Here is a 21,687-nt window from a genome sequence, read left to right on the forward strand (position 1 = left end):
CTTAGATGTTGTTCCAAAACCTGTATGGACCTTTCAGCATTAATGGTGCCTTCACAGATGTGTAAGTTACCCATGCCATGGGCACTAATGCACCTCCATACCTTCACAGATGCTGGCTTTTAAACTTTGCGTCGATAACAGTCTGGGTGGTTCGCTTCCCCTTTGGTCCGGATGACACAATCTCGAATATTTCCAAAAAACTATTTGAAATGTGGACTCGTCAGACCACAGAATACTTTTCCTTTTTGTATCAGTCCATCTTAGATGATCTCAGGGCCAGAGAAGCCGGCGGCGTTTCTGGATGTTGTTGATAAATGGCTTTCGCTTTGCATAGTAGAGCTTTAACTTGCACTTACAGATGTCGGGACCAACTGTATTTAGTGACAGTGGTTTTCTGAAGTGTTCCTGAGCCCATGTGGTGATATCCTTTAGAAATCGATGTGGGTTTTTGATACAGTGCCATCTGAGGGGTCATTCAATGTTGGTTTCCGGCCATGCCGCTTACGTGGAGTGATTTCTCGAGATTCTCTGAACCTTTTGATGATATTATGGACCGTAGATGTTGAAATCCCTAAATTTCTTGCAATTGCACTTTGAGAAACGTTGTTCTTAAACTGTTTTGACTATTTGCTCACGCAGTTGTGGACAAAGCGGTGTACCTCGCCCCATCCTTTCTTGGGAAAGACCGTGCATTTTTTGGGAAGCTGTTTTTATACCCAATCATGGCACCCAACTGTTCCCAATTAGCTTGCACACCTGTGGTATGTTCCAAATAAGTGTTTGATGAGCATTCCTCAACATATCAGTATTTATTGCCACCTTTTTCAACTTCTTTGTCACGTGTTGCTGGCATGAAATTCTAAAGTTAATGAATATTTGCAAAAAAAAAAAAAAAAAAGTTTATGAGTTTGAACATCAAATATGTTGTCTTTGTAGCATATTCAACTAAATATGGGTTGAAAAGGATTTGCAAATCATTGTATTCTGTTTATATTTACATCTAACATAATTTCCCAACTCATATGGAAACAAGGTTTGTAACTAAAACAAAAAGTTTGGACACACCTAATGGAGATTCCTTACTGACTTTCTTACTGAGCTAACATGCTATACACACTGAATATAAGGTTCCTCCGAGTGTTTCGCACCTGGTCTCTGGTGGCTATCAGCGAGTACGGCAGCTCTCCGGTCATCAGCTCGAAGAGGACCACTCCATAGGAGTAGACGTCGGACTGGAAGCTGTAAGGGTTGTTGTCCTGCATGCGGATGACTTCGGGGGCCTGCAAAGAGACGCCCGCAGAGAAGGGTGTGACGGGGCCCGGATCTGACGCCTCACTTGTGCACGCACCATCCACAGAATGGATCCTGAAGGCTGCTCCACCTGATGTGAGCCGCTCCACCTGGCCTTCACTGTGGCAAGACCAAAGTCCCCAATCTTCACTGTCAGCCCTTCATGCAGGAAGATGTCTGCCGTCTTGTCAAGGACTCACAACAACATCAACAATACATAAATATATACATGTAAACATACAAAGAGACGGACAGATATACATACATACATAAATACATATATATATATATATATATATATATACATACATGTATACATGCATGCATACATACATGTAAACATACAGACAGACATATAAACATACATACATGAATACACACATATATATATATATATATATACATACATACATGTACATACATGCATACATACATGTATATATGCATGCATGCATGCATACATACATACATGTATGTACCTGTATACATACATATGTACGTACATACATATGTGTATACATACATACATACATACATACATGCATGCATACATACATACATACATACATGTAAACATAAATACAGACAGATATACATACATACCTGAATGCATATATATATACACACATACGTACATACATGCATGCATGCAAACATACATACATACAGTACATACATACGTACATAGATGTGTACATGCATACATACATACATGTATATATACATACCTACAAACATGTATATATACATACATACGTACTTACATAGATGTATATATGCATACATACTGGACATGTACACGTACACACATATATGTATACATACATAATGTATACATACATTCAATAACAATACATGCATGCATGTATGCTTACATACATACATACACACGTGTAATACATACATACAAACCTGTATACATACACACATAGAGTACATACAAGCATACCTACATACATGTATACAAACATGCATACATACATACATGCATGCATGCATACCTACATATTTACGTACATACATACATAGATGTATACATGTATACATACATACACACATATATGTATACATACATTCAAACAGACATACATGTATAATACATGCATGAATGCTTACATACATACATACAAACATGTGTAATACAAACATACAAACATGTATACATACACACATACAGTACACACATACATACATGGATGCATACCTACATACATAGATGCATGCATACATACATGTATACATGAATGCATACATGTATACATACATGCATGCAAACATACATGCATACCTATATACATGTATACATACATACATACATGCATGCGTACATACATACATGCATGCGTACATACATACATGTATACATACATACGCATGTATGTAAATACATACATAGATGTATACATGCATATACATACATGTATACATACATACGTATGTACATAAGTACGTACATACATACATAGATGTATACATGCATAAATACCTACACACATATGTATACATACATTCAAACAGACATACATGTATAATACATGCATACAGGCTTATTTACATACATACAAACATGTATACATACACACATACAGTATATACATACATACATGCATACATACATACATGCATGCATGCATGCATAAATACATGTATACACACATGCATGCAAACATACATGATTGAATGCGGACCTACACACATGTATACATACATACATGCATGCATACATAGATGTATACGTATATACATACATGCATGCATGCAGACCTACATGCATACCTACATACATGTATACATACATACATGCATGCATGCATACATACATAGATGTATACGTATATACATACATGCATGCATGCATACCCTACATGCATGTATACGTACATACATACATGCATGCAGACCTACATGCATGTATACGTACATACATACATGCATGCAGACCTACATGCATGTATACATACATACATACATGCATGCATACAAACACACATACATGTATACATATACACACGCATATGTATACATACATACATAAATACACCTATATGTATACATACATTCAAACAGACATACACACATACGTATGTTGTACCACATTTTAAAACTACAAAACAAAAAAGAAAAAAGTGTAATAAAAGATGAAACTGCCATTGCTCTAAAAAGAACAATGAATCAGAATCAAAGTTATGAATTTTTGACCTATTTAAGACTCCAATCACTTCACATCCAATATTACATATTTGACACTTTGGGGACAAATATTGCATATTTTGTGTGTTTGACATTAAAAACTGGGTTTTTCTTGAAGAAAAAGGGCATAAATAAAACAGCCAAAATGTTTTCACTGAGGTGAATCCAAAAGAAAGAATAATAAATGAGGTGTTTGTGAGATGTTTACGAGTGAGGCTGGAAGATGAAGGATACTGTTGGACTTCATATCGCGATGGATGATGTTCTTGGCGTGCAGATAGCTGCGAGGGAAAAAGACGTTTGATGACATGGCCGGTTGTTGTTTGTGAATGTGGACTTACTCCATGCCCTGTGCCGTCTGCCTGGAGATGTCTATGAGCTGGATCATCTTGAAGTTGGTCTCCAGGACATGGATGTGCTTGTAGAGGCTGCTGCCTTCACACCACTGGGTGACGATGGCCAAGTTGTCCTTGGTCATGTAGCCCATGAACAGCAGGATGTTGACATGGCGCGTCTTCCTGTCCCCACACCAGGCGAGACCACGTCAAGTTGACAAGGCATGAACATGTCACACGGCGAGGAAGTACAAATGAGTATGGGAAGTTGTGTTAGATGTAAATATAAACGGAATACAATAATTTGCAAATCCTGTTCAACCCATATTCAGTTGAATATGCTACAAAGACGACATATTTGATGTTCAAACTGATAAAAAAAATTTTGTTGTTGAAAAAAATCATTAACTTTAGAATTTGATGCCACCAACACGTGACAAAGAAGTTGGGAAAGGTGGCAATAAATACTGATAAAGTGGAGGAATGCTCATCAAACACTTATTTGGAACATCCCACAGCTGTGCAGGCGAATTGGGAACAGGTGGGTGCCATGATTGGGTGTAAAAACAGCTTATTAAAAAATGCTCAGTCTTTCACAAGAACGGATGGGGCGCGTGAGCAAATAGTCAAACAGTTTAAGAACAACCTTTCTCAAAGTGCAACTGCAAGAAATTTAGGGATTTCAACATTTACGGTCCACAATATCATCAAAAGGTTCAGAGAATCTGAAGAAATCACTCCACGTAAGCGGCATGGCCGGAAACCAACACTGAATGACCGTGACCTTCAATCCCTCAGATGGCACTGTATTAAAACCCAACATCAATTTCTAAAGGATATCACCACATGGGCTCAGGAACACTGCAGAAAACCACTGTCACTAAATACAGTTGTTCGCTACATCTGTAGGTGCAAGTTAAAGCTCTACTATAAAAAGCGAAAGCCTTTTATCAATAACATCCAGAAACGCCGCCGGCTTTTCTGGGCCCGAGATCATCTAAGATGGACTGATGCAAAGTGGAAAAGTGGTCTGGTGAGTCCACTTTTCAAATTTTTTTTTTTTTCCATCCATTTCCTACCGCTTATTCCCTTTTGGGGTCGCGGGGGGCGCTGGCGCCTATCTCAGCTACAATTGTTTTTGGAAATATTTGACATTGAGTCATCCGGACCAAAGGGGGAGCGAACCATGCAGACTGTTATCGACGCAAAGTTCAAAAGCCAGCATCTGTGATGGTATGGGGGTGTATTAGTGCCCAAAGCATGGGTAACTTACACATCTGTGAAGGCACCATTAATGCTGAAAGGTACATACAGCTTTTGGAACAAAATACGCTGCCATCTATGCGCCGTCATTTTCATGGACGCCCCTGCTTATTTCAGCAAGACACTGCCAAGCCACATTCAGCACGCGTTACAACAGCGTGGCATCGTAAAAAAAGAGTGCGGGTACTTTTCTGGCCCACCTGTAGTCCAGACCTGTCTCCCATCGAAAATGTGTGGCGCGTTATGAAGCGTAAAATACGACAGCGGAGACCCCGGACTGTTGAAAGACTGAAGCTCTACATAAAACAAGAATGGGAAAGAATTCCACTTTCAAAGCTTCAACAATTAGTTTCCTCAGTTCCCAAACATTTATTGAGTGTTGTTAAAAGAAAAGGTGATGTAACACAGTGGCGAACATGCCCTTTCCCAACTACTTTGGCACCTGTTGCAGCCATGAAATTCTAAGTTAATTACTATTTGCAAAAAAAAATACAGTTTATGAGTTTGAACATCAAATATGTTGTCTTTGTAGTGCATTCAATTGCATATGGGTTGAAAAGGATTTGCAAATAATTGTATTCCGTTTATATTTACATCTAACACAATTTCCCAACTCATATGGAAACGGGGTTTGTACAAGCAGGCATAAACATGTTACACACCGGGTAAGAGTTAGCTGGCATAAACATGTCACACCGAGTAAAAACTAGCAGGCGTAAACATGTTACACAGCGAGTAAGTCTGTTGTCATGCCAATTAACAACTTGCTGCTTCCTCATCTTTTCAGTACTAGCAACCACAAAATAGCTGAAAGAAGCCCTCGAACACGGAGTCATTTGTCGCCACGTGAAAGTTGTTAAGTTTGCAAACAGAGGGTTCATAAATGGAGGTTCCACTGCAAGCCCTTGCTCAAGTTAACAAAGTTCCAGCAGGAAGTAGGCAGATGTAAACAGGAAGTGGTGAATAAGAGCTGTTGAGGATATTGTAAGGAATCTTGGTGTATCAGACATAATCACTCAAGTTAATAATGCGGGTGGCAGAAGGTGACTTCCTTTAAAGGACTGCGGATTCATCAAGGGAGAATGAAGTGTGGGAGTACTCCTGACCAGCATAACCGCGCTGCTTCGGCAGGTCAGACGGAAGAGACCCAATGCCAGGTGACAAACCACAGTGCAGAGGGTCCCAGCAATGCTGACGGGGAAACGGCAGTGGAAGCAGTAGAGGAGATGAATGCAGCGCCCGAGAGCGAAACTCATGCAGTGCCCCAGAGAGTTGCACAGTTAGAGAGCCAACGCAAACATCCAGAAAGGCGCAAGAAGATCAAGTGGCCAAGGGCGAAAAACCAAGCAGAATGGCGTAAGCTTGATAATCACCTGAGAGGGGTACTGGAGCATTCTCTGCGAGGGACGGTTGAGCGAAAACTAACCTCGCTGAGTAACATCATTTATGAGGAGTGCAGAGAGAGGTTCGGAGAGCATGAGACCAAGCGAGCCACAGCCCAGAGGCACAAAGGACGGAGGGAGAGGGACATCGAGGTGCTCATAATCAACAGGCGCCAGTTGCGTAAGAGGTGGAGGAAAGCAGCCGCAGAGGAAAAAGAAGGCCTCAAAGTGCTATGGGACGATCTCAAGCAGCGTCTTGCCAAGCTGCGTCGGGCAGATAGACTCAGAAGGCGCCGGAAACGAAAGGAGAAGGAAAGAAAAGACTTCTTCAAGGATCCTTTCCGGTTTGCCCGTCAGCTCCTGGACGAAAAGCGAAGTGGCAAGCTGTCCATCGCAAAAGAGGATCTGGAACAACACATCAAGGACCAGTATACGGATGCAGGAAAAGATACACCACTTGGCTCACCAGGCCATGTGCCACGTCCAGACCTCCCAGAGACCCCTTTCGACACGTCCCCACCTAGGCTGAGCGAGATTAAAGAAGTCCTTAAAAAAGCCAGATCATCCTCTGCACCAGGACCGAACGGGCTTCCGTACAAGGTGTATAAAAACTGTCCGCAAGTGACCGCAATCTTGTGGAAGCTCATGAGTGTTGTGTGGAAGAAGCAATCCATTCCAGCAGAGTGGCAAGAGGCAGTTGGAATATTCATCCCCAAGGAGCAAAATTCCACCAACATCAGCCAGTTCAGGACAATTGCTTTACTGAACGTGGAGGGAAAAGTATTTTTCTCTGTCCTGGCAAGAAGGATATCCAGCTTCCTCAGCAACAACTGCTACATCGATACAAGCTGTCAAAAAGCCGGACTGCCAGGCTTTCCGGGGTGCATTGAGCATGCATCCGTGATCTGGGATCAGATACAGCGTGCCAAAAGAGAAAGGAGTAACCTCCACGTGGTATGGCTCGACCTGGCAAATGCCTATGGCTCAGTACCACACAAGCTGGTTGAGTTTGCCCTGAATTTCTTCCATGTTCCTGTGTGTGTCAGTAACATCATAGCCAAGTATTTCAACAACCTGCACATGTGCTTCTCAGTGGATGACTACATGACAGGATGGCAGCGGTTGGAAGTGGGAATTGCCATGGGCTGCTCCATATCACCAATCCTCTTTGTAGCTGCATTTGAAGTGTTACTCATTGGAGCAAGGCAAATGGCCAGAGGCCTGAAAACACCGTCAGGAGGAAGACTCCCCGCTCTGAGAGGTTTCATGGATGATGTGACAAGTATCCTACAGACCGCCCCATGCACAGCACGACTCCTCAAGCGTTTCGACGAACTGACCATCTGGGCGAGAATGAAGATAAAGCCCGCTAAGTCCAGGAGCCTGTCAATCAGGAAGGGTGTGAGAGATGACAGGACAGTCTTCACAGCAGGAGGTGAGAAGATTCCACTCCTGGCAGAGCAGCCCATCCGAAGCCTCGGGAGGGAGTATACAGCAGAGCTCTCGGACAGGCAGATGGGGAGGGTGGTCCAGAAACAACTAAAAGAGGGGCTCGCAAGGATCGACGGGAGCCAACTTCCTGGGAAGCTGAAGGTTTGGTGTTACCACTTCACACTTTTCCACCGCGTGATGTGGCCGCTGAAAGTAGCTGAAATTCCATCTTCTCAGGCCAGCAAGATGGACAGCACCGCCAACGGTTATATCAGGAAGTGGCTGGGCCTCCCCCGCTGTTTCTCGGACACAGGTCTTTTTGGCAAGAACATTCTGCAACTTCCTCTAAAGTCCATCAATCTGGGTTACAGGCAGGAGAAGACTCGCCTTGTACTGGAGATGAGGGAATCAAGAGACGAAGCTGTGAAGAGTGCAGCGGTGACTGTCCGCACTGGACGAAAGTGGAGGGCCCAGGTAGAAGCTGTCTCGAAGCTGAAATATAAGGAGATCCTGGGAAGAGTCCAAGACAGCCGGGCAGGACTGGGATGGGGGAAACCGGTCCAGTTCTGGTCCAAAGCCACAAGACAGCAGAGGAAGGCCATGGTGGTGGAAGAGGTCACACAAGTGGCACAAGACCAGTATCGGGTCAAGGCCGTATCCCAGGGAAAACAGGGGGCATGGACTCGCTGGGAGGATACCATTCAAAGAGTCATAACCTGGGCCGACATCTGGCGAACTCCTCAATCTCGGCTAAGCTTCCGCGTGAGGGCAGCGTATGACACCCTGCCATGCCCTCGAAACCTCGCCCAGTGGTTCGGAAGCGATAGCAAGTGCTCCCTGTGCAGCAAAGACAATGCAGGACTCAAGCACATCCTTTCAGGTTGCAACGTCGCGCTGACGCAGGGGCGCTTCCGGTGGCGACACAATCAGGTGCTGAGGAAGTTGGCAGAGCTGTTAGAGAGATGCAGAGTCGGGGCAAACAACGCTACAGATCCCCATTGGCCAAACATCACTTTCATCAAACCAGGTGAGGTAGGACAGAAGACAGAGAAGGGAAGATCATCACTTCTGCTTACCCCTGGTAAGGGCTGGGAGATGCGCGTAGACCTGGACAAGCAGCTAGTCTTCCCAACTGAGGTAATACAGACAACGCTAAGACCAGACGTTGTGATGTGGTCCTCAGCTGCTAAGAAAGTCCTCATCATTGAACTAACCGTGCCATGGGAGGAGGGAATACCAGTAGCACATGAGTTCAAAAGGTCAAAGTACAGCGACCTAGCAGAGGACTGCAAGGGGGGAGGCTGGTCTGCGTCCATTCACCCCGTGGAGATTGGATGCAGGGGCTTCGTAGGAGGTTCTGCAACCCGGCTCCTGCGTGCGGCGGGAATGACCGGTTCCAGCCTGAGGAAGGCCATCAAGGAGTTGGCAGAGGAGGCAGAGAAGGCAAGTTTCTGGATGTGGCTAAGAAGGAGGGACAACACTTGGGGCTCAATACCCCAGTGAGGTCAGTTGCAGGGAGTGGCGCGGGGAGACGTCCCCGCGTAGCCACTGCCCCCCCACCGCGAGGTGTCCTGGCTTGGGGGCGAAACATCAGTGAACGGTGGCACCAGCTGACGACCCTGCAGCTGACCTCGAAGTGCACTGGAGGAGGTGCGACAGGCAGAGATGCCTAGCAGTTAGGTCTGTACGTATTAATTGAAAATAATAAATCATAGAAGAATTCCTCAGACATAAAAGGACTTTTTCAAATTGTAGTTTCACTTTCGTTATTGTGTACTATTGATGATGACACGGCTCTCATGTCTGATGACATCATGTCAATATTCAGGAGTAATACGACGTACCTTAGCACCGCTACTTCATTTCTAAATGCCTGGAACTGCTCTGGCGTGGGATTGGTCACCTTCAGGATCTTCACGGCGACGTCGCCTGCACACAGAACACAGGGAGAGGATGTCACCGGGACTTTTACACTCGTGACTTTTGTCTCGTCACTACAGCCGGAGAAGAATGCACCAGAAAGAGATGATGCAGTATTATCTGCTCACAGACGCTACCCGCTGGTTGTTTGAGCACACTGCAGCTGGGCTTTTATAGTCCCACTCCTTAAAGGGGAACATTATCACCAAACCTATGCAAGCGTCAATATATACCTTGATGTTGCAGAAAAAAGACCATGTATTTTTTTAACCGATTTCCGAACTCTAAACGGGTGAATTTTGGCAAATTAAACGCATTTCTGTTTATCGGTCTTTTAGCGATGACGTCAGAACGTGACATCACCGAGGTAACACCCCCCCACCATATTCATTTTCACATTAAAAACACAGGGTCTCAGCTCTGTTATTTTCCGTTTTTTCGACTATTTTGTGGAACCCTGCAGACATCATGGCTAGTCAGTGTGTTGTCGGAGGGTGTAACAACACTAACAGGGAGGGATTCAAGTTGCACCACTGGCAAGAAATCTTCCGCCAGACCCCCATTGGCCCGAAGATGAGAAAGTGTCTGCCGCCAGACCCCCATTGAATGTACCAAAGTGTCTTCACATTTGATGCTAAGACAGACATGGCACAGACATGTATGGATAACCTGCAGATGCCTTTTCAACGGTTAAGTCAACGAAATCACAAAGGTGAGTTTTGTTGATGTTGTTGACTTATGTGCTAATCAGACATATTTGGTCACGGCATGACTGCCAGCTAATCGATGCTAACATGATACGCTAATCGATGCTAACATGCTATTTACGCTAGCTGCATGTACAATTTTTTACGGTATAATACAATGTAATATTGTATAACATAATATAATACAATATAATATCCACCCATCCATTTCCCTTATTGTATAATATAATAGAAAACAATATAGTATAATACAAGACAAAATAGTAAAATAAACTATAATATTATATAAAGCAATACAGTATAATATAAAAATAACACAAAACAATATAATATAGTATAATATAATATACTATACTACAATATAATATAGTGTAATATAATACAATTTAGTATTATATAAAATAATATAATATAATATTGTATAATATAATATAATATAATACAATATATTATCCATCCATCCATTTTATACTGCTTGTCCCTTGTTGTATAATATGCTATAATACAATATAAAACAATATAGTATAATACAATACAATATAGTCAAATAAAACATAATACAGGGGGGCGGCATGGCGGAGTGGGTAGAGCGGCCGTGCCAGAAAACTGAGGGTTGCAGGTTCGCTTCCCACCTATTGACATCAAAGTCGCTGCCGTTGTGTCCTTGGGCAGGACACTTCACCCTTTGCCCCCGGTGCCACTCACACTGGTGAATGAATGATGAATGAATGATTGATGGTGGTTGGAGGGGCCGTAGGCGCAAACTGGCAGCCACGCTTCCGGCAGTCTTCCCCAGGGCAGCTGTGGCTACAGATGTAGCTTACCACCACCAGGTGTGAATGAATGATGGGTTCCCACTTTTCTGTGAGCGCTTTGAGTATATAACAATAGAAAAGCGCGATATAAATCTAATCCATTATTATTATTATTATTATTATTATCACAATATAATGTAATATAAAAATAATATAATACATTATAACATATGATATAATGTACTATAATATAATACAATATAATATGATATAGTATAATATAAAAATAATATAACAAAATATAAAACAATGTAGTATAATGCAATACAATGTAGTAAAATAAAATATCATATAATATAATAAAATATTATACAATGTAATATAATATAGTATAATAATATAATATTGTATAATATAATATAATAAATATAATATAATAAGAAATAATACAAAATAATATAGTATAATACAATGAGGTGGCGACTTGTCCAGGGTGTACACCGCCTTCCGCCCAAATGCAGCTGAGATAGGCTCCAGCGACCCCCCGCGATCCCAAAAGGGACAAGCAGTAGAAAATGGATGGATGGATAGTATAATATAATATAATATAGTATAATATATAGTATAACAGTAAATAAAATACAACAAAATATAATATAATTTCATATTATATAATATTATATATAATATAATTTAATGTCATATAATATAGTATGATATAATATAATATAATATAATACTGAGATAGGCCCCAGCACCTCTCGCGACCCCGAAAGGGTGGTAGGCAATGGATGGACGGCTAATATATTACATTATAATACAATACAATACAATATATTACAGTATGATATAGTATAATACAATATAATATAATGTAATACAATAAAATATAATGCAATATAATAAAATGAATATAATGTAATTAATTCATTTTATTATATTGTAATACAATACACAACAATAAAATATAATAAAATATAATATTACATAACATTGATATAATACAATACAACATAATATAATATAATATAATATAATACTGATATAGGCCCCAGCACCTTTCGCGACCCCGAAAGGGTGGTGGAAAATGAATGGATGGCTAATATATTACATTATAATACAATACAATATAATATATTACAGTATGATATAGTATAATACAATATAATTTAATGTAATAAAATAAAATATAATACAATATAATAAAATGAATATGATATGATATATTCATTATATTATATTGTAATACAATACATAACAATAAAATATAATAAAATATAATATTACATAACATTGATATAATACAATACAACATAATATAATATAATATAATATAATATAATATAATACTGAGATAGGCCCCAGCACCTCTCGCGACCCCGAAAGGGTGGTAGAAAATGGATGGATGGCTGGCTAATATATTACATTATAATACAATACAATATAATATATTACAGTATGATATAGTATAATACAATATAATTTAATGTAATAAAATATAATACAATATAATAAAATGAATATAATGTAATATATTCATTATATTATATTGTAATACAATACATAACAATAAAATATAATATTACATAACATTGATATAACACAATATAACATAATATAATATAATATAATATATTATAATAATGTAAAGGCCTCCATCTTTCCTACCGTGCCATTTCCCTTTGTAAACGGTCCCAAAGGAGCCAGAACCAATGCGGGAGTGCAGATACACCTCACTGGCTTCGATCTCCCAGTAGTAATTGGAGTCACGCTTGTCCCGAGGCCTCTGCATCAACAACACACGTATGTTACTAAACTCACACACACACCCATGTTACTAAAGACACGCACACACGTATATTACTAAACACTAACACACATGCATGTTACTAAACACACGCACACACGTATGTTACTAAACACACACACATTTATGTTACCAAACACACATGTATGTTACTAAACACACACACACACGCAAGTTACTAAATGCACACACACGTACACACACACACGTTAGTAAACACACACACACACGTTACTAAACACACACAGCTAAAAGTCGTCTGCTTTAACCGCATAATTACACAATATTCTGTACATCTGTGTTGCTGAATCTTTTGCAATTTGTTGAATTAATATTGGAGAAGTCAAAGTAGAACGATGGAGTTGGGAAGCTTTAGCCTTTAGCCACACAAACACACAGTGATTCCTTGTTTAAAATTCCCGGAGGTGAAACTTTACTATGGATCACAGCGGTCAAGCGAACATGGATCCCGACCAAATGTAAACCAGCAAGTTTCAGTGAGAAAATTGTGGTAAAAAGTCGCTTCTTACCGGAGATCAGAGCTTGCGCCATCCATAAAGCTTCCGTCGACTTCCCTGAGACACTGGCATCAAAACACCCGCGGACACACACCTCCGACTATCAGGTACTGTTAAACTCACTAACACACTAGCAGCACAATAGAAAGATAAGGGATTTCCCAGAATTATCCTAGTTAATGTGTCTAAAAACATCTGAATGCGCACCAATGCAATCGCGTTTTTTTTTTAACTTGTTTTTTGGGGGGTTTTTTCTAGTCCGTTGCTTTCAATATCCTCAAACACAAATCTTTCATCCTCGCTCAAATTAATGGGGAAATTGTCGTTTTCTCGGTCCGAATAGCTCTTTTTGTTGGAGGCTCCCATTAAAAACAATCTAAGGATGTGAGGAGCCATCAACGGGTGACGTCATCGTCTGCGACTTCCGGTAAAGGCAGGGTTTTTCTGTTAGCGACCAAAAGTTGCGAACTTAAATCGTGGATGTTCTCTACTAAATCCTTTCAGCAAAAATACGGAAATATCGCGAAATGATCAAGTATGACACATAGAATGGACCTGCTATTACCGTTTAAATGAGAAAATCTAATTTCAGTAGGCCTTTAAATGTTAAAGCAAATCCTAAAGGTGACTGTGTAAACAGAGCGGTGTCCCCATTAGGTCAGCATTCCCAGAACACACACGCATGTTACTAAACACACACACACACACACACTACAGCAGTCCTCTTATGGGAAGTTTCATCACTTAAATGTTAAAGCAAATCCTGCACTTTAGAAGAACTGTTGTGTGTCCCCACACCGTCAGAAGTCCCCTAAAGGTGACTGTGTAAACAGAGCGATGTCCCCATTAGGTCAGCATTCCCAGAACACACATGCATGTTACTAAACACACACACACACACTACAGCTGTCCTCTTATGGGAAGTTTCATCACTTAAATGTTAAAGCAAATCCTGCACTTTAGAAGAACTGTTGTGTGTCCCCACACCGTCAGAAGTCCCCTAAAGGTAACTGTGTAAACAGAGCGATGTCCCCATCAGGTCAGCATTGCCAGAATACACACACACACACACACACACGCACACACACACACACTACAGCTGTCCTCTTATGGGAAGTTTCACCACTTAAATGTTAAAGCAAATCCTGCACTTTAGAAGAGCTGTTGTGGGTCCCCACAACGTCAGAAGTACCCTAAAGGTGACTGTGTAAACAGAGCGATGTCCCCATTAGGTCAGCATTGCCAGAACACACACACCTTACTAAACACACACACACACACTACAGCATTACAGCTGTCCTCTTGTGGGAAGTTTCACCACTTAAATGTTAAAGCAAATCCTGCACTTTAGAAGACCTGTTGTGGGTCCCCATACCGTCAGAAGTCCCCTAAAGGTGACTGTGTAAACAGAGCGATGTCCCCATTAGGTCAGCATTGCCAGAACACACATACATGTTACTAAACACACACACACACAACAGCTGTCCTCTTATGGGAAGTTTCCCCACTTAAATGTTAAAGCAAATCCTGCACTTTAGAAGACCTGTTGTGGGTCCCCATACCGTCAGAAGTCCCCTAAAGGTGACTGTGTAAACAGAACGATGTCCCCATTAGGTCAGCATTGCCAGAACACACACACCTTACTAAACACACACACACACTACAGCATTACAGCTGTCCTCTTGTGGGAAGTTTCACCACTTAAATGTTAAAGCAAATCCTGCACTTTAGAAGACCTGTTGTGGGTCCCCATACCGTCAGAAGTCCCCTAAAGGTGACTGTGTAAACAGAGCGATGTCCCCATTAGGTCAGCATTGCCAGAACACACATACATGTTACTAAACACACACACACACACACACACATGTTACTAAACACACACACACTACAGCACTACAGCTGTCCTCTTATGGGAAGTTTCACCCCATAAATGTTAAAGCAAATCCTGCACTTTAGAAGAACTGTTGTGTCCCCACACCGTCAGAAGTCCCCTAAAGGTGACTGTGTAAACAGAGCGGTGTCCCCATTGGGTCAGCATTGCCAGAACACACGGACATGTTACTAAACACACACACACACACACACACACACACACACACACACACACACGTATGTTACTAAACACACACACACACACACGCATGTTACCAAACACACGCATGTCACTAAACACACACACACATATGTTACTAAACACACACACATATTATTCAACACACAAGTTTAGCGTCATGAAGCAAACGCATGCACAATTAACCACTTACACACATAACACACGTACACACAACGTACAATTTTGTTTTTGTCCTGAGAGTTGAAGGAGGTGTCCCGCTGGCGCTGAGCGGGCGCAGGTGCTTTGCTCTGGGCCCAGCCTGTGGGACTGTGGTCAGGGGAACTCCCCGCTGTTGGCAAGAGAGGCAAGCGACGTCATCAGAAGGAAGGACTAGGCCACGAAAAGACAAACAACCTACCCGAGTTGTGATCCCGCATTGCATCCTGGGAAGGAAAAAAAAAAAGAGCCGTGACAATGTGCAAGGTTGATGTGAAGCACTTAGCCTGCTAGTTAGCATGCTGGCCACTACACGTGACCACCTCTAACCTGCTCTGGGCTCTGGGATGAGGTGTCAACAAAAGACTGGCAGAAGTGGACAATACCTACTCTCTTCTTCAGACACAATCTACGACGCCAGGACGTGGGCAAGGTACTCGGGCAGTCTAGCTACTCCCCAGCAGGGGGCGACCACACGACAGGGAGAAGAGGAGAAGGCGAGGAAGGGAAGAAGACAAAAGGAGGGAACAAGAAGAAACCATGTTCATTCCACAAATACAGCCCTGCCTCCTCCACCTGACTCGGACAGGAAGTACAGTGTTGGACAGGAAGTAGAATGTTGGACAGGATGTAAAATGTTGGACAGGATGTAGAATGTTGGACAGGATGTAAAATGTTGGACAGGATGTAGAATGTTGTTGAACAGGAAGTTAAGTGTTGTACAGGATGTAAAATGTTGTACAGGATTTATAATGTTGGACAGGATGTAGAATGTTGTTAAACAGGAAGTTAAGTGTTGGACAGGAAGTAAAATGTTGGACAGGAAGTAGAATGTTTGAGAGGATGTGGAATGTTGGACAGGAAGTAGAATGTTGGATAGGATTTGGAATGTTGGACTGAAAGTAGAATGTTGAACAGGTTGTAGAATGTTGGAAGGGAAGTAGAATGTTGGACAGGAAGTACAATGTTGAACCGGAAGTAAAATGTTGGACAGGAAGTAGAATGTTGGATAGGATTTGGAATGTTGGACAGAGAGTAGAATGTTGGGCAGGAAGTAGAATGTTGGACAGGAAATACAATGTTGGACAGGAAGTACAATGTTGGTCAGGAAGTAGAATGTTGGACAGGAAATAGAATGTTGGATAGGATATGGAATGTTGGACAGAGTAGAATGTTGGACAGGAAATAAAATGTTGGACAGGAAGTAGAATGTTGGATAAGATTTGGAATGTTGGACGGAAAGTAGAATGTTGGACAGGAAGTAGAATGTTGGACAGGATGTACAATGTTGGACAGGAAGTAGAATGTTGGACAGGATGTACAATGTTGTTGAACAGGAAGTAGAATGTTGGACAGGATGTAAAATATTGGACAGGATGTAGAATGATGGACAGGATGTAGAATGTTATTGAACAGGAAGTTAAGTGTTGGACAGGATGTAAAATGTTGTACAGGATTTTTAATGTTGGACAGGATGTAGAATGTTGTTGAACAGGAAGTTAAGTGTTGGACAGGAAGTAGAATGTTGGACAGGATGTAGAATGTTGGACAGGAAGTTGAATATTGATAGGACGTAGAATGTTGGACAGGAAGTAGAATGTTGAATATGATTTGGAATGTTGGACAGAAAGTAGAATGTTGAACAGGTTGTAGAATGTTGGAAGGGAAGTAGAATGTTGGACAGGAAATAAAATGTTGGACAGGAAGTAGAATGTTGGATAGGATTTGGAATATTGGACAGGAAGTAGAATGTTGGAAGGAAAGTAGAATGTTTGATAGGATGTAGAATGTTGGACAGGAAGTAGAATGTTGGATAGGATTTGGATTGTTGGAGAGAAAGTATAATGTTGGACAGGAAGCAGAAAGTTGGAAGGGAAGTAGAATATTTAATAGGATGTAGAATGTTGGACAGGAAGTAGAATGTTAGGCAGGAAGTACACTGTTGGATAGAATGTAGAATGTTGGACAGGATGTACAATCTTGGACAGGAAGTAGAATGTTGGACAGGAAGTAGAATGTTTGGCAGGAAGTACAATGTTGGATAGGATGTAGAATGTTGGACAGGAAGTAGAATGTTGGACAGGTCTCTATGAGGACCAGGACATATTTCAGAAGCTCCTTACCTCGATAACGCTGCTGTCCACAGGCAGGGTGGTACTGACCACGTGCACATTTGGCGTGGAAGAGGAGCGCTGCCTTTGGGACAGGCCGCCACCCGTGGGCGAATAGGGCGTGGCATAGTTGAAGGGGTGGGGCGTCGAATACCTGTGGGCGGAGCTTGGAAGAACACAGACAGTGGAAAATGAAGCCTCACAACTGTTTGTATTTATTACATTACAAATATTAATATTATAGTCAGTTAAATGTCTTAAAAATATTTGTAGTTGTTATTACGTTGTTATGACCCTCTTCCTGGGAAACTGATCAAGGAGCTCTTTGTATTATTAGGTCCATCAGTGCTAAATATTATAAACTTATCACTTTCCTCGGGCACTGTTCCCCTAGCATTCAAAAAAGCGGTTATTCATCCTCTTCTTAAAAGACCTAACCTCGATCCTGACCTCATGGTAAACTACCGACCGGTGTCTCACCTTCCCTTTATTTCAAAAATCCTCGAAAAAATTGTTGCGGAGCAGTTCAATGAACACTTAGCGTCTAACAATCTATGTGAAACCTTTCAATCCGGTTTCAGGGCAAATCACTCCACGGAGACAGTCCTCGCAAAAATGACTAATGATCTATTGCTAACGATGGATTCTGATGCGTCATCTATGTTGCTGCTCCTCCATCTTAGCGCTGCTTTCGATACTGTCGATCATAATATTTTATTAGAACGTATCAAAACACGAATTGGTATGTCAGACTTAGCCCTGTCTTGGTTTAACTCTTATCTTACTGATAGGATGCAGTGTGTCTCCCATAACAATGTGACCTCGGACTACGTTAAGGTAACGTGTGGAGTTCCCCAGGGTTCGGTCCTTGGCCCTGCACTCTTCAGCATCTACATGCTGCCGCTAGGTGACATCATACGCAAATACGGTGTTAGCTTTCACTGTTATGCTGATGACACCCAACTCTACATGCCCCTAAAAATGACCAACACGCCGGATTGTAGTCAGCTGGAGGCGTGTCTTAATGAAATTAAACAATGGATGTCAGCTAACTTTTTGCAACTCAACGCCAAAAAAACGGAAATGCTGATTATCGGTCCTGCTAGACACCGAACTCTATTTAATAATACAACTCTAACATTTGACAACCAAACAATTAAACAAGGCAACACGGTAAAGAATCTGGGTATTATCTTCGACCCAACTCTCTCCTTTGAGGCACACATTAAAAGCGTTACTAAAACGGCCTTCTTTCATCTCCGTAATATCGCTAAAATTCGCTCCATTCTGTCCACTAAAGACGCTGAGATCATTATCCATGCGTTTGTTACGTCTCGCCTCGACTACTGTAACGTATTATTTTCGGGTCTCCCCATGTCTAGCATTAAAAGATTACAGTTGGTACAAAATGCGGCTGCTAGACTTTTGACAAGAACAAGAAAGTTTGATCACATTACGCCTGTACTGGCTCACCTGCACTGGCTTCCTGTGCACTTAAGATGTGACTTTAAGGTTTTACTACTTACGTATAAAATACTACACGGTCTAGCTCCAGCCTATCTTGCCGATTGTATTGTACCATATGTCCCGGCAAGAAATCTGCGTTCAACGGACTCCGGCTTATTAGTGATTCCCAAAGCCCAAAAAAAGTCTGCGGGCTATAGAGCGTTTTCCGTTTGGGCTCCAGTACTCTGGAGATGTTCGAGATGCCACCTCAGTAGAAGCATTTAAGTCTCACCTTAAAACTCATTTGTATACTCTAGCCTTTAAATAGACTCCCTTTTTAGACCAGTTGATCTGCCGTTTCTTTTCTTTTTCTTCTATGTCCCACTCTCCCTTGTGGAGGGGGTCCGGTCCGATCAGGTGGCCATGTACTGCTTGCCCGTGTATCGGCTGGGGACATCTCTGCGCTGCTGATCCGCCTCCGCTTGGGATGGTTTCCTGCTGGCTCCGCTGTGAACGGGACTCTCGCTGCTGTGTTGGATCCGCTTTGGACTGGTCTCTCGCAACTGTGTTGGATCCATTATGGATTGAACTTTCACAGTATCATGTTAGACCCGCTCGACATCCATTGCTTTCCTCCTCTCCAAGGTTCTCATAGTCATTATTGTCACCGATGTCCCACTGGGTGTGAGTTTTCCTTGCCCTTATGTGGGCCTACCGAGGATGTCGTAGTGGTTTGTGCAGCCCTTTGAGACACTAGTGATTTAGGGCTATATAAGTAAACATTGATTGATTGATTGATTGATTAATGTACTGTATATTACATTATTATTGAAGTGAATGAAATATACAAAGTTTGTCACGCCATCACTCGAGTATGATCCAAGAGTTGCAGAGTCAGCAGTGTTGTGTGTGGAACTGGACTACAAAAAACTGGACTAACCACTTCAGGGCTTTGACTGACACTTGGCGTGTCTTTAGATAATCCTGAAAGTCTGAAAAGTGTGTTTGCTTTGGGGTGCCGGTCAATAAAAGCATTTCGACTTTTACAGTGAAGGTGAAGAGGAAACAATGGGTGTTGAAATGATGCATGAGAGGGGAGCAGCATCATTCCTTGGTCTCCACTCCTGTCTACTGTTTGTCCCTTCGATGTTTGAGATTGGTGTCCACTCCTGTCTAGTGTTTGTCTCTTGTATGTTTGAGACCGGTCTCCACTCCTGTTTCGTCTTTGTCCCTTGAATGTGTTAGACACAGGTCTCCACTCCTGTCTAGTGTTTGTCCCTTGGATGTTTGAGACTGGTCTCCACTCCTGTCGAGTGTTTGTCCCTTGAATGTGTTAGACACAGGTCTCCACTCTTGTCTAGTGTTTGTCCCTTGGATGTTTGAGACTGATCTCCACTCCTGTTTAATGTTTGTCCCTTGGATGTTTGAGACTGGTCTCCACTCCTGTGTAGTGTTTGTCCCTTAGATGTTTGAGACTGGTCTCCACTCCTGTCTAGTGCTTGTCCCTTGGATGTTTGAGACACATCTCCACTCCTGTCAAGTGTTTGTCCCTTGAATGTGTTAGATACAGGTCTCCACTCCTATCTCGTGTTTGTCCCTTGGATGTTTGAGACTGGTCTCCACTCCTGTCTAGTGTTTGTCCCTTGGATGTTTGAGACTAGTCTTCACTCCTGTCTAGTGTTTGTCCCTTATATGTTTGAGACTGGTCTCCACTCCTGTCTCGTGTTTGTCCCTTGGACGTTTGAGACCGGTCCCACTCATGTCAAAGTGCACAATTTGCTCTTGAGTGTGAATGTGGTCATTTGAAACCCTTTGAAACAACACATCTCTTGTTACCTTGGAGCACTAAGCTCCTGCAAAGCCCAGGACGTCATTAAAAACAGGATTGAGGTGAATTGTGATTAAGGCTCTTTGGTAAGCGCAACACGACGACACCGCCTTCCACGCAAGCGCGACAAAGAAGTGACAGATAAATATGCTGATGCGGCGCATTCTAGCCAACGCCATCACAGAACAGAACAGAACCATAATAGACGTCAGGGCCGATACAGATAACGATTATTAGCGGTCAAGGAGGTCGATAATGAATACTCGTTCGCAGTAAAAGTTATTTAAAGATGAACACTATATGTCAGTAAACATCTGGACAACGCTTTAAGTTGTTTTTTTTTAACAGTATTTTTTAGGAAAGGTAAGACATAACCACTGTTTAATATGTTTGTGCTTCACCGATGAGAGTATTTGGTCTGATCCGTTTTGTCCT

General features: G+C 41.9%; 1 protein-coding gene across 2 annotated transcripts in view; it reads right to left on the minus strand.

The window, feature by feature from the left end:
• raf1a (Raf-1 proto-oncogene, serine/threonine kinase a) overlaps nucleotides 1–21,687 on the minus strand; it is a 39,699-nt gene that overhangs the window by 1,421 nt on the left and 16,591 nt on the right. Inside the window, exons 7-16 of one of the 2 annotated variants that reach the window (XM_061902913.1) lie at nucleotides 17,991–18,144; nucleotides 16,198–16,317; nucleotides 16,070–16,094; nucleotides 15,891–16,000; nucleotides 12,942–13,059; nucleotides 9,736–9,820; nucleotides 3,822–3,998; nucleotides 3,715–3,761; nucleotides 1,349–1,467; nucleotides 1,149–1,280 (exon numbers count right to left, since the gene is read on the minus strand). In XM_061902913.1, coding sequence (XP_061758897.1) covers nucleotides 1,149–1,280; nucleotides 1,349–1,467; nucleotides 3,715–3,761; nucleotides 3,822–3,998; nucleotides 9,736–9,820; nucleotides 12,942–13,059; nucleotides 15,891–16,000; nucleotides 16,070–16,094; nucleotides 16,198–16,317; nucleotides 17,991–18,144 — 1,087 coding nt within the window. The remainder of the gene's footprint in view (nucleotides 1–1,148; nucleotides 1,281–1,348; nucleotides 1,468–3,714; nucleotides 3,762–3,821; nucleotides 3,999–9,735; nucleotides 9,821–12,941; nucleotides 13,060–15,890; nucleotides 16,001–16,069; nucleotides 16,095–16,197; nucleotides 16,318–17,990; nucleotides 18,145–21,687) is intronic. The other variant, XM_061902914.1, reaches the window with a different exon arrangement.

Source organism: Nerophis ophidion, linkage group LG06, assembly GCF_033978795.1.
Source record: "Nerophis ophidion isolate RoL-2023_Sa linkage group LG06, RoL_Noph_v1.0, whole genome shotgun sequence".
NCBI lineage: Eukaryota > Metazoa > Chordata > Actinopteri > Syngnathiformes > Syngnathidae > Nerophis > Nerophis ophidion.